Source organism: Nomascus leucogenys, chromosome 13 (genome assembly GCF_006542625.1).
Source record: "Nomascus leucogenys isolate Asia chromosome 13, Asia_NLE_v1, whole genome shotgun sequence".
NCBI classification, from domain to species: Eukaryota; Metazoa; Chordata; class Mammalia; order Primates; family Hylobatidae; genus Nomascus; species Nomascus leucogenys.
Genome location: NC_044393.1, coordinates 86669114 through 86683809, shown reverse-complemented (window position 1 = coordinate 86683809; position 14696 = coordinate 86669114). Strand labels below are relative to the sequence as shown.

The window sequence follows — 14696 nt, the reverse complement described above, 5'->3', positions numbered from 1 at the left end:
GCACTTGAGCAAGAAAACGTGCCTATATCTAGAAATCTGTATTTATGTCTATTTAGGTGAATCTCCACTCTTAGATGGATAGATCTATCGATGTAAATCTATCAATGTAAATATATATATAGCTATACAGACTTGTCTCAGCACTCACAAGTACAGAAGAAGTGTTATCTTTGTTTAGAAATAGGAGAGTTATTTTTCTGTCTGGCACAGATGGATACTCTTTGAGTTGTATACTATTTGAGATGGTATTCCAAGAGGCATGTGTAGAGAAGAGAGAAAGATGTTTCCAGGTAGGGACAGTAGAATGAACAAAAACGTGGCACCAAAAATGGAAACGCGAGGTATGTTTAAAGAAGAGTGACAGGGAGCCCAGTGTGTTGGCATACGCCTGTAATCCAGCTACTCAGGAGGCTGAGGTGGGAGGATTGCTTGAATCCAGCAGTTTGAGGCTGCAGTGAGCTGTGGTGATGCCATTGCACTCCAGCCTGGGCAACAGAGCAAGGCCCTGTCTCAAAAACAAACAAGCAAAAACAAACAAAAAGAGTGACAAGGATAAAAGAGTGATTGATGCTGTTATTGGAGTCTAGTATGCCAGGTTGAATTTGGATTTTATTTTATAAATAGGGAAACATCTAAGCATTCTGAACAAGGGAGAGGCACAATCATGGCTCTCTTTTGGGGGAAACTAAATTTATACTAACGTTAAATAAATCAGAGAGGGTGTCAGAGTTCAGAGCAGAAGAAACCAAGACTCCGAAATTAGATGCACTGTCCAGCGTATAGTAAGTAATTGGGGGTATATTCAGATAATGAAAAGAAACCTAGACAAAAATAAAAGCAAAGGGAAGAGGCCTGCATTTGCTGGGGTAAATGAGGCTCTGCAGCTAATGAAAGACTCAAACATATAATGGCCTAATACAAGAGAGTGTCTCACCTATGTCATAGACCAAGACTATTCCAGGTGGTTGGCTGAGTAGTCAGGTTCTTTCTCACATAGCTGTTCAGTGACCCATGCTGAAGATTGCTCTGACATCTCACCAAGAGGATTCCAAAAGGCTGACTTCCCAATTGACCAGTAAGACAAAAGATCATGGAGGAATGCATGTGGGAGGATTTAATGGAACAAGTCTGGAATTTCTGCTCTGTTTCACTGTTCAGAATTTGGCCACACCTAATTGCAAGAGAGACTGGGGAAATAAAGTCTAACTGTGTGTCCAGGAAAAGGAGAAATAATTATTTTGGGGAATGTCTAGCAGTCTTGGCCACAAAGACCAAGGAGAGAAACGTAGTTAATGCTAACATCTGTGGATTAGGAGGAAGAAGGGAAACTAGAGAGTAACAGCAACAATAATAAATATAATGAACATCTATTAACTTCTTGTTTTATGCAGAACATTGGGCTTTATGCATTTTTATGTTTAAACATCATTGTAGTCCTGTAAGCGAGGTACAGTGATTTTTATGTGACTGATGAGTAAAATAGGGTTTAGGAAGGTGAGAAGGGCCCTAAGTCATACAGCTATTAGGCAACAAGTCTGACTCCAAAGCTCATGTTAATTAATATGGAGCTGGAGAAGGGTTCATGAGGATTGCAGGAAGAAAACAAAAATAGTTCATTTGTCTACTGCATTGTGCTAATGCCACCCAGTCTAGACAACTTTATGCAGGATTCGAGAGTCCCCGAGACTACCCTCTCTTCTGACATTAGTTGCAAGTTCGGGAACCCCCAAGACCACACAGCTTCAGTAACTCACTAGAAACACTCATAGAACTCCCTGAAAGCTGTTAATACTCACATTTATGGTTTATTACAGTCCTTTCCAAGTAGAATCATGGTTCACTAGCTAACTTCTCCCAGCAACCATGTGCTATAATATACATGGCATAGTGCCAAGCAGGAAAGCTCATTCGAACCTCGATGTCCAGAGTTTTAAGTGGGGGCTGGTCCTGTAGACAGGGTTGACTGCCCATTTGGTTGACATTAGCCTCTAGCTCCTCTGGGGGTCAAGCTGATACCTTATGGCCCAAGGCCGCCGGACAAACAACACTTTTATCAGGCAGGACATTCTGTGGGCTTAGAGATTGCTTTCTTGGAGCTGAAAGCTCATTGCTTTATCAGTAGGTTTTGACATTTTACCCACTGCTACATTTTAGACTTCACTTTCTAAAGTAGTTAGTGGGATTTTGCTGTGGTTTCCCTCATATTGGCTGCTGTTATTACGCATTTAGTTCCATCTTCTCAGGTAGATTTTTCTCCATTGATTAACACAGAATCTCAGTGCCTGGCACCAGTGTTAATAAAGAATTGTTGAATAAATTAAAGAATAACAAAATGAAAAGACATTATTCTGTATAAATGGTTATAACTTAGAGTTGGAGAAAATTTCCCAGTAGTAGAATATCTTACTGGATATTCTGGATTGATTTCTTCAGGATACCTTGTGAAGAAGTGCCTTTCTACTTTTTTTAAAATGTTGTCATCATCTATCATTATCTGAAAACTTTTAGGGTCTGAACCCATAGCTATGCTTCTCTTTCCTCTGCTGTTGTCCCACAAGATTGACTGTGAGGTGAAGCCTATTTTCCCGTTGACTTCCTTGAAAAAAATTGAACTTGCAACAGGGAAAAATTACCGGTAGAGAAGAAAAAGTTTTGGTGAACAGGTGTCCACCGTTTGATGTAGAGGGCAATGATCCTGGTCACTGTTGCTCTCCCTTTAGGAATGGTTTTGAGGCACTGGGAAATGTGGATGGTGCACTCCTACCCCCGGGGTCTCCCTGTACTTTGTCCTGGAGCCCTTGACACCTATATCCCTAGTGACTTTCACCTTCTCTTGTCCCTTACGGCCTCACTTCTGCGGTCCAGGACTTGGACCCACCTTTCTTGGATCCTGAAACGCCGAGGTCACGTCACAATACAAATTTTGGTTGTTCTTACCCAAGAATTATTTGAGTCACTAGGCCCTGAAAGGAAAATGGGTTCTATCTGAATCTGAAGAAATACATTTATTTTAAAAGATGGGTGACACTTGGTATTTTTTCCCAGCAAATGTCATTTAGTGTATATTCCTTTTTTTTTTCTTTTGAGTCAGAATATTGATCCATTGCCCAGACTGGAGTGCAATGGCACAATCTCAGCTCACTGCAACCTCTGCCTCCTGGGTTTCAAGCAATTCTCATGCCTCAGGCTCCTGGGTAGCTGGGATTACAGGTGCCCGCCACCATGCCTGGCTAATTTTTGTAAGTTTAGTAGAGATGGGGTTTCACCATGTTGTCCAGGCTGGTCTCAAGCTCCTGGCCTCAAGTGATTTGCCTGCCTCAGCCTCCTGAAGTGCTGGGATTATAGGCATGAGCCACTGCTCCTGGCCATTTGGTATATATTTCTGCTTTGCTGTACTAAGCTTTGAGATTCAAAGGGCCATCGTGTGGACACTGCTGGAGTAGGTTATAATAAAAGTGGCTCATGTATAAGATGGGTTTCTATTACATGATTATTCTATAGAATTTCTTATTGAAGTCTTCTGCTCAGGCTGCTATAACAAAATGGCATAGACTTGTTAGCTTAAACAACAGACTTCATTTCCCACAGTTCTGGTGGCTGGGAAGTCCAAGGTCAAGGTGCTGGCAGATTCCAGTCCTGGGTAGAGTCCTCTTCCTCACTTGCAGACAGCCGCTTTCTTGCTGTGTGCTCACGTGGCTTTTCCTTGGTGTGTGCATGTGGAGAATCTCCCATGTGTCTCTTCTATAAGGACACTAATCCCATTATGAGGTCTCCACCCCCATGAACTCATTACTTCCCAAAGTCTCATCTCCACATTCTATCACATTGAGGGTGAGGGATTCAACATAGGAATTTTTTTTTTTTTTTTTTGAGATGTAGTCTCACTCTGTCACACAGGCTGGAGTGCAGTGGCATGATCTTGGCTCACTGCAGCCTCCACCTCCCAGGTTCAAGCGATTCTCCTGCCTCAGCCTCCTGAATAGCTGGGCTTAACAGGTGCCCACCACCATGCCCAGCTAATTTTTGTATTTTTTTAGTTGAGATGGGGTTTCATCATGTTGGCCAGGCTGGTCTCAAACTCCTGACTTCAAGTGATCTGCCCACCTCGGCCTCCCAAAGTGCTGGAATTACAGGTGTGAGCCACCGTGTCTGGTCAACATATGATTTTTGAGGGGACACAGTTCAGTCCATAGTATCCCCCATAAAAAATAATTGTATGCCCATGTACATCTGATGAATAAGATAAAAACAAGAGTGATTTTCCTGTAAGCCATGGAGATTTAGTCTTGTTTCTTTATGGTTAATCTAATACAATACTTTCCCTAACAGCTCAGAGCCCCTTTTAAGCAAATGAGCAAAATACACAATTAATATATAAATCTATAATTTCCAAGGTAGTGTCCCATAAGAAGGAATATGGAATTCTATTCATCATACTATTAAAAAAAAAACAGTTTGCTTCCCCCTTTCCCCAATACCACACTACACATTTCTGGAAAATAGGATTGTTGCTCATCAGGTCATACATTCTAGCAGCTCTGCGCCCCATCCAAAGTATATGAATATTTTTAGAAGCAATAACATTTAGTTTGAAAAATTGAGAAGTAATTGGGTGAAGACCTTACTGAATTAGTAAGATGTGAATTAGTAGAAACATATTATGCTTTGAGTACACAGGGACTTAGTTTTAAGAAGCTTCTGCCCTTAGAAATATAATTTACTTATTACTGGTATAACTGTATTTTCAAACTGTCTTTACTTAAAATACTTTAATGCTACCATCCTCCTTTTTAGCTAATTTGTTAAGCTTATTCACTAAGCAAAGTCAAATTTTAATATAATTTTAGTCTCAGTTGTCATGACATTTGCAGCGGTGGGCCTGGTGAATAAGGTTTGACATCAAACTGTTTAGAGGTGTTTTTCCCTCATTTGTTGAATATGTTTCAAAAATGACCACCTCCATGGATAAAGCAGCTATAAACCTAATGTTTATTTTAGTTATAGCTCAAAGTTTTTCCAAACACCTTTCTCCCTTTTTAGAATTTCGGTAGAATCAACTCTAGCAGTACTTCGAGTGGTCAAATGAGAAATGTTTAGACTCCTACGTTTCACTAACTTTCTTGTATCCCAAATCTAAATTTGAAATAGTCTTCCTTATCCCTGGGAAAAAAAAAAAATTGATGTCAGGTGGGTCTTTTCCTTGCAGGAGAATGCCGTGAATGGAGAACACCTGTGGCTGGAGACCAACGTCTCGGGAGACCTCTGCTACCTTGGAGAGGAGAACTGCCAAGTCAGATTTGCAGTGAGTGTGGGCTCTGTCTTGCTGGGGGAAGGCCTGTGGATCTGAATGAATAGAGGGGTCTCCTTGCCTACATTTCCAAGGGGAGGTTTGAACGAGCCTGTCCTTGTGAGATGGAAAACTTGCCGGATGTTTTCAAGGTTTGCAGAGAGTTTCTCAAGTTAACATGGCTTTCAGGTTATCACTTGTAATGGTTTTAGGCTTCAGTTATGCAGGCCAGGCCTTGGTGTCGTGTGTTACTTTATAATGATGCCCAGGGTAGGTTTTTGTGTGTTGGTGGGGGGGCAGAGGGTAAATGTGTACGAGGTAGTGTCTGCTTATGGAGGGGTTGTTGGGGTGGGGCCAAGGCCTGTGTGTGGAGGAAGGGGCTCTGTCTGTAGGGAAGTGGCCACAGTGGGGGCTTTACTGGTGGGTGAAGGTGGAAAGAGAGGGAAACACCTGTGCTGGGAATGGGTGTAGGCTAACAAATAATCCAGACTAAGTTCTGGAAGATTCAATTCTAGAAATAATATAAACAATCAACAGTCAGGTCAGTTGGAGTTAACTTTTGTTGTTTAAAATTTGCTTTGTGTCCCTATTTAGAACAATCTATTTAGAGGGTTAAAATTCTCTTTATGTTGTGAGGTAAGTGTGGTTGCCAGGTGGTGCATTGTGGAGATATCAAAACGATAGTGTTGAGAAATTGAACTTAAAGTTTGTGTGTAGTTTTAAATGATTGGTCCAAACAGAGAGTAATGGGAAGCTTAGGATAGTAAAGAAGAAAGAAAAGATGTATTCCTTCTTATTTGGGGAAATGAGCACCAGAATTTATAGAATGCTTTTTTCTTTTTTTATTTAAATATTTGTTTATTATGTGAAAGAAATATTTGCAGCAAGATATAGGGCCTTGAAATTGCAAATGAATATGTGTTTGTTAATAACTAACATGGAATAAATCGAGTTTCCATCAAAGCTTATAGAAGGATGTGTATAGCCCACCAACGATTTTAACCAGGCTGACTAAAAGCACAAAGTCCCAGAACCAAGACCTTTTTTGTTGCTTTAGTTGTTTTAACTCCTCGTTTATAAGTTTCATTTGGAGAGTTTTGAGAGTTCTGGGGAGAACAGGGCCTGTTTAAGTGAAGTTGGGAATCAATGTCAGGGAAAGACCCAGATGAACAGGCTCTGGATTGGAAGTGGGGAAACCTGGAGCTGAATCTCAATGTTACTGCTCAGTGTGTGACACTGAGAACTCGTGACCTTTGGGCCTTGGCTACCTTCTAAAACAGAGAGTAGGGTTAAATGTTTCTTATTAATTTATTTTTGTTTCTAGACCTGTAATTAATCATTTGCTTCTCTTCTAATTTTGTTGTAAATTGAATTGACTTAAATATCAGGATTTCAACTTTATGCATATATATTTTTAAGTAAAGTATAATTGCATGGAATTGGATTAAATTAACCAAATCCACGAGAAGCTCAGCTGTTTGGACTAAAATGCTGTAAATAATGAATTAACATTAGCGTCTTGGTTAATTGCGTAAACACTGGTCTTGGGATGTAAGACAATATAAAATGGAAAAAATGAAAGCCAGTATTACTTACATGTATACTTTTGAACAATTTCTACTGATGGACTATGATTTTTTACAGAGTCATCCCTTATTTCCAAATTGCTCCCTTTAATCCCTTTCTGTTACTTTTTAGGGGATGGCTACCTCTCTTGACAAATATATGAACAGAGACACATATCCTCCTTAAACCTTCTATCAGTAAATAGCATTGCTATCTACTAAATGATTGTTGCTTGTTCACTAATACCTTTAGGCCAGGGAAAGCAACAAAGAGAATAAAGGAAATTTTGGGTAGAAGTAGGAAGAAACAGAGTTGAGAACATTCCCAGTTTCCTTCTGAAGCTTCCTCATAATTTCGTACCAGGTACTTGGCCCTATTAACTCATATTACAAAACGTCTGAAAGATGAAGAACTCTCCTCCAAAAAAAAAGTTGATTAAATGGAGGAATAAATCAGTGAGGAAGCTGAAGACCTAACTGCTGTAAGTTTCCTGAAGCTCAGTTTCTTTACCTATAAAGTGGGGGAAACACTGTTTTGAGGGTTTGGTGAGATGATACATAGAAAGGGCTTACTTAGCTCAGCAACTGCCCTAATGAATTAAAGGCAAAAAAACAAAAAACCCAGGAAGGACAAGGACAGGAAATTTACAAAAGAACTACCAATTGCCAATAGATATCTGAAGAATACAAAGGCATCCCAATTGAAACAACTCAGGAGTCAACTTCATGTGCCTATTAAATTAGCAAAGATTTATAAAATGGTAATAGTTACTGCTGGTTGGTTTAGGCTGAAATGGGCAGGCTCATCATCAGCTGCCAGGAGTGTAAGTAGATACACTGTCCTTCACAAAATTGGCAGTGTGCACTGAAAATCCTCTCGGTCTCTCTCCCCACCTCACACTGTGAGGCACATGTCATCTCTGGGCATCCCATTTTGAGAGAGACATTGGCAAGCAGCAGAGGACCCCGAGTGGGGTGCACAAGTTGGTTTAGGGGATGGAAGATTGTTGTTAAAAAATGTTAGATTACATGGGCTACAACTGAGTATTAGGAGCGAAGGCAGAGAGATGTCTTCCAGTATATTAAGAGTTAATTTGAAGAAAAGAGAAGTGACTTGCTGTCTGTTGTTAGAAATGGAAAAGTCATAGAGGTAGAATCCACCGACTCTAACTTTATAACAATAAACAAACATTACCTGGGAAACCTAACAATGCACACTCCTGTTTCCTTCTTGGCTCCAAATGCTGATTCAGTATGCTTGGAGTTGGACTTGGGAGTCTCCGATTTTTTGTTTTTTTTTTTTTGGATGTAGTCTTGCTCAGCTGCCCAGGCTGGAGTGCAGTGGTGTGATCTCGGCTCACTGCAACCTCCGCCCCCCAGGTTCAAGAAATTCTCCTGCCTCGGCCTCCTGAGTAGCTGGGGTTACAGGTGCAAGCTACCACACCCAGCTGATTTTTGTATTTTTAGTAGAGATGGGGTTTCACCAGGTTGACCAGGCTGGTCTCAAACTCCTGATCCCAGGGGATCCACCCGCCTCGGCCTCCCAAATTGCTGGGATTACAGGCGTGAGCTACCACACCTGGTTGGGAGTCTGTGATTTTAACAAGCACCTCAAATAATTCTGATGCAGATGGTCCGCAAACCTAACTTTGAGAAATACCGTGTGATAAGAAAGAACTTTGTCAGCCTGAGCTTCCCAGCAAGGGAACAAGGTGCCTGGAGAGATTGACTGGTGGGATGTGTGTTTGTGGATAATGTGGGTGGCCATCTTTCAAGGATGCTGTAGCTGGGGACTCTCAGCTGCTTTGGGCAAGAGGTCAGACACAGAGATCTCCAGGGTGAGTCTTTAGTTTAAATGCTCTGTTTGCAGTTTTCTTAGAACAACAGTCTTTTTTGGGAAAAAAGTATGCATAAGCAGATCGTGTATTTATATTCTAATTTCTTTTAATGAACCACCTTTGAAGAAAGCCTACCTGTTGGGGCTGGGACTAAATTACCATAACCAGGTACTACCTGCAGGCTCCTAAACAAAGTACAGGCAGAGTGCTCAGGGGAGGAGTGAATCCATCATCTACGATGTGCCTTTCACTCCTTCCCTATTTTAGCAAAGCAAATGTCACAAGTAGAAGTTAAGAGAAGGAAGAAGTCAGTGTGGGTTGAAGCAGATAGAGGCAGCTTCATGGAAATGGGGTTCAAGCTCAGTTTTGAAAGGTGGGTAAGATTTACATAAGTGAGTTTGAAGAAGGAGAACATTTCAGGCAGGGAAGAGGAACATGAGCAAACTCAGAGGTGGGGCAAGCTCTGTAAAAAGGAGGTGGCAATCATGAGCTGTGCATGAGCATGTGTCAGAGAAAAATGGAAATAAGAATGCAGTTAGGTTTTTTGAAACAAAACATGGAGTGCATATTATAAATACTGGTGGGCTTAGGAAGTGTGACTATATAATACATTTTCTAAAACAAGACACTTTTGAAGGTGAAAGTGGCTGCTGTTAATAATGATGCCGTAACATTAGGGATAAACCAGAACTGCATCACCCTAGCTTATGGGACATTAGGGCATCTATGTAAAACTAAAACTGTCCTGCAAAGCCGGGACCTACTGCTGCCATGTGGATTGGTATTTGGGGACTGATATTGGAGGGTACTGAAAGCAAGGCAGTGACTTCCAAAACCCTAGAACAGCTGTAGGAGAGTTTGTTCCCAAACTTCGGGGGCTAAACCTAAACCACGTGACCTTTCCTGTTCCACAGTTCTCTGGTGGCAACATTTAATACTGTAGAATACCTGTGAGCAGATAGAGCAGATACGTAATGGAATTAAATTTGTTCCCAAATGGACAACAGTTCCCAAATTAGCAACTGTTTCTTTTTCTGGTCTAGATAAAATAAAAGGATGCAAAAGTAGTGAAACTGAAGTAGAAAGATCACTGTTTCCCAACCTGATTATGGGCACGGGAAACCTGAAATAAAATTCCAGCCAGAATCACTGTCGTTTGGTGACATTTATTTTTATGTACATTTATTCATTTATTCATTCCTTTATTCTGTCGGTGTTTGTGAGCTGGGTTGAGTACCCAGTGTCTCACTGTTCAGCGGGCACAGCCAGATAGAAACTGTTCTCATCCTCTGGGGCTAGGCTATACAAACATGTTGAGCCAAATATTTGTACCAAAAGGAGCTCATTCCTCCAGTAGTAATCCCTGGAGTCCATACCAGTGTGCACCTACTCAGACTTGAAAGAAACTTGCCTACATTGATATGCAAATTGTACATCCACCGTGGTCACACAGACCTGAATAGGCACAGATGGGTAGCATGGGTGGTCAGAAGGAAATAAACTTTGTGTGGACTGACCTGGGTTTGAAAACCTGCTGTTCCATTTATGTACTGAGTAAAGTTGGGACATATCACTTTGCCTCTTTTTGCCTCAGTTTCCTGATTTAAAGTATTGCTACTGAGATAGACCACAGTGATTCTTGTTTCTGGATGAGCATTATAGTCAATTATGCCATTTTACCTTTTAATCTTACCTTTAAAGTGTTGGTTCCCATTCTGGATGTACCACATCAGGATCTCTAGGGAGTGGGACTCAGCCTGATGTCAAAAACAAACAACCAGATCTACAGATGATTCTGTTCACTGTCAGGGTAGAGAGACAAAAACCGTGGCCTGGTTCTCACACCTGGTGTGTAGTGGCTGTGATGGGCTAAATAGTGTACTCCAAAAGATATGTTGAAGTCCTGATGCCTCAGGACTTCAGTACCTCAGAATGTAACTTGATTTGGACATAGGGTTGTTGCAGATGTAATTAATTAGGATGAGTTCATACTGGAGTAGAGTGGGCCCTAATCCAGCATGACATGTGCCCTTATAAGAGAGGACACATGCTGGGTGCCGTGGCTCACGCCTGTAATCCCAGCACTTTGGGAGGCCAAGGCAGGTGGATCACCTGAGGTTGGGAGTTCAAGACCAGCCTGACCAACATGGAAAAACTCCGTCTCTACTAAAAATACAAAATTAGCCAGGGTAATGATGCATGCCTGTAATGCCTCCGGGATTACAGGAGGCTGAGGCAGGAGAATTGCTTGAACCCAGGAGGCGGAGGTTGCGGTGAGCTGAGATTGCGCCATTGCACTCCAGCCTGGGCAAAAAGAGCGAAACTCCATCTCAAAAAAAAAAAAAAAAAAAAAAAAAGACACATAGAGATATACACACAGAGAAGAAGGCCATGTGGTGATGGGGGCAGGAATTAGAGTGATGCAGCTGCAAGCCAAGGCCCTCTGAGGATTGTGGCTCTCCTCAGAAGCTAAGAGACAGGCATGAAATTCATTCTCCCTCCAAGCCTTCAAAAGGGTGTTCAACCTTGTTGAAATCTTGATTTGGGACTTCTAGCCTCTAGGAGTGTGAGAGAATACATTTCTGTTGTTTTAAGCTGCCCAGTTTGGGTGCCCCACAGAATACCCATTGCCATTGAGTGGGATCTTAGTATTCAGTGGAAAAGTATTTGAGAAATGCTCACACAATGTTTGCAGTTTTCCTAGGACTCATACTCATCATCTCTGATCTGTTACAACAACCTTTTGGGATGGTCATATTGGGCCATTCACTTCTACCTAAAGATAAAGAAGAGTCAGAGAGGCTTACTCACTATCCAGAGCTTTATGACTTCTTTGCTTTCTTAGGGCAGTGCTAGGAACCTAATATAGTAGCCATTCTATAAGTTGAGTTACCTTATCTGGCCATGCAGATATCACAGTTACATAGGCTCATGGACACGTATGCACACAGGTGCGTCTACAGCAGTCTTGAGTGTTTAGGTTGAGTGGTATGTGGTTGAGGTATAAGTGAGCAGACAGGCAGGTTGGTGTCAGAAGCTGGGAGCCGCAGGGAACAGAGTAGGTAGATGGTGAGGTGAGTGAGCGTGTAGGTTGTGTTAGAAGAAAAATGGAACTGTCAGACTTCAGGATGCTGTTACCAGATATATCTTCTCTATTTTTAAATGTGCTCATGCCACCCTCTTTTCATGGACCAGCTAATAGGTACTGCTTTGCTTTTGTTATTGTTTTGTTCTTTTATTTTGCTTTAGTCTTTTCCTTGTAGATAATGTTTGGTGAAAATGGCTTAACCCCACCTGTGACACCCGGCCTTAATTCTAAGGTTTCTTCTAACGTTGCTTGCAATTTTTTCAAGTACAGTTTTATTGAGAAAGTGAATGAATTACATTAGAGAGGCCGTGTGATATGAGAGTTGGAGGATTGGGGTCCGAGAGCTTCACAGATCCAGAGACAAAAAGATCTAGATAAAAATGCAAGTTCTGCTCTGCCTTTGTGAGCCTCAGTTTCCTCTGTAAAATAGTGGTGATTAAATCTACCTCTCAGAATCAGTAGAGGGATAAAATCAGTTAACAAATGTTTGTATTCATTTTCCTCCTCTTCTGTACCTACTGTGGTTCAATGTCATGGAGTTGAACAAGCTAATTAGCAGATTTGGACTCTGGCTTAACAAGGCCTTACATTTGGGATGATTCTGTCTATCCCAACACTAAGACTCTTACGCCTTCACCTGTCATTTTGCTGCTGTGTGTAGCATCCATATTCTTACCAAGTCATGACTGGGAACAACTGAGTGGGACAAATCAAAGTAACCCATTCTGCGATCTCATCTCACAAGCTGTGTCTTCTTATTGGTGAATCAGAAGCTCATCATTGTCTGTAATGGGGTATCACAATATTTGCTCACAGGAATGCTGGTCATGTCCTTAGATTCTGGGAAGAAACTTTCAAGAAGAGTACAAGGGTCATAGCTCTCTGCCCTATTTGAAGGAAACTTTCAGCTTTCTGCTGTTCAGAAATGAAAATGACTTTGAGCCCAGTTACACCTTGTCTGTTTCATCTCAGGAAGAATGAGCACCAGGCAGCAGCTGGTGAAAATGCTGGTTCCCATGCATCTGTGTGTGTGGGTGAGAGATGAGAGAATCAGAGCCCGAAATGCATTACTGGGGACTTTCTGGCCATCTGTGTATTTGGGTCTAGCTGGTGTGTACCATGGAGCACCAGCGTTGGACTTAGAATGCACCAAGATCTGCCTGCATGTTGCTCCTGCTCTGTCAGCCTCAAATGCCAGCAGACTCATGATCTGCACCCCAGATGGCAGTTTGGCTGAGCTGGGTGCAGGCTGTCAGAGGGAACCACGTGTGTGGCAATAAAGCCCAGGAGGCAAAGCCAGCTCTCTGAGTTGTTTGGGTGCCAGCCATTCTCTGCCAGGGGCCTTTTTCACCGTTAGGATATTGAGGATCTAATGAATCAAGATGACTCATAGAAAGTGTAGCCATCAACAAAAATAAGAAAAGAATTTTCACGGACACACTCTCTGCTGCTGAGTTCCTAGTCAGTGGATACGAGAGAGGGAGAGAGTGGGGTGCTCTCAGCGGTGGAAGTAATGTCACCCTTCAGGTGTCTGGCCTGATAGCTCAGCATTTCCATGAGATCGTTCACGTGCACACTTAGAACAGTGTCTGGCACATGGTAGACCCTCAGGACATGTTAGCCATTGTTACTATGACAACTGTCATGAGGATTGTTATAATTTGGTAGCAAGTGCTGTCTGTATATTAAAGGAGAATCTAGTGCTGATACTGCTCACTTCATGTAATGGGGATAGTGATAGTATATGTAGGCTATGAAGCCAAGGGATCTTTCGGATTCTGTCACTTCTAGGTGACCCTGGATCAATAGTACCATTGTCTATTTGCACAACCCATTTTCTTTTTACCCAAAATTTTGTTCTGGAGAACACTAAACTCAAATGAAGACAATATACGGTATTATACATTAAAAGGAGCTCATGGCCATAAATTTTGAAAACACTGAATGACTTTAATATACAAATAGGTCCTGTGAAGCTCAACGAAGCATATAAGGTATGCAGGATTTCCTACTTTTTTTTTGAGTGGATGGGAGGATTGTGGAACCCATAATTTCCCCACGGAACACCCATTGCCATTTTGTAGGATCTTAGGAGTCAGTGAAAAGCATTTGAGAAATGCTCACACAATGCTTTGCAGTTTTCCTAGGACTCATACTCATCTCTGATCCATAACAACAACCTTTTGAAGTGGTCATATTGGGTTGTTCGCTTCTACCTAAAGATAAAGGAGAAAAAGAGTCACAGAGGCTTACTCACTCTCTAGAGCTTTATGGCTTTTTTCTATCTTTGTGCAGTTCTTTTGCCTTTATACTAAACTTTCATTAAGCCAAAATACATGTGTCTTATTTTATTCTTAGAGTTTGAACCTCTGAGAATAATTGTCATCTCTTCTGTCATGACAATTTTAGATTGAGGCTGCATTTGCGTGTTTGTGTAAGGGTGTGTGTTTCTGTGAAGCAGTTCTGTTGTTATTGGGTATTGTATGGTCCTGTTACCTAGTAATAAACATAATTTGCATCTGATTTAGCATAAGGCTTACATGTTACCTAGGCAATGCCCAGGTGTACAGAAATGGTTTCTCTTCTTGCAGTGTTTTCCAGGGGCAGGGACCCACAGCACTAGGGTTTAACCAGTATTCCTGTTGCTCAGAGGCACTCAATCTTGATGGAAGCATTATTTGCATTATGAGTTACTCCAAAATCACTACTGGCCCCCAAAGTTGGTATTGTCTCTGTTTGTTAGGAGCTTGTTGTTGTTGTTCCCCGCCACATTGACGAGGTGGATACATATTCAGAAGGTGATGCTTTAAAAACACGAGGAAATGGAAAATCCTGCATTGATGCCTTCATTTAAGGAGGTGCAGGTGATGTGTTGATAAAGCGTGTGAGCTTTGGAATCAGATGACCTGGCTTTGAAT

General features: G+C 41.7%; 1 protein-coding gene across 1 annotated transcript in view; it reads left to right on the top strand.

Moving 5' to 3' along the window:
* DGKI (diacylglycerol kinase iota) overlaps window positions 1–14696 on the top strand; it is a 460711-nt gene that overhangs the window by 163949 nt on the left and 282066 nt on the right. The window contains exon 3 of the mRNA XM_030825779.1: window positions 5207–5302. Coding sequence (XP_030681639.1) covers window positions 5207–5302 — 96 coding nt within the window. The remainder of the gene's footprint in view (window positions 1–5206; window positions 5303–14696) is intronic.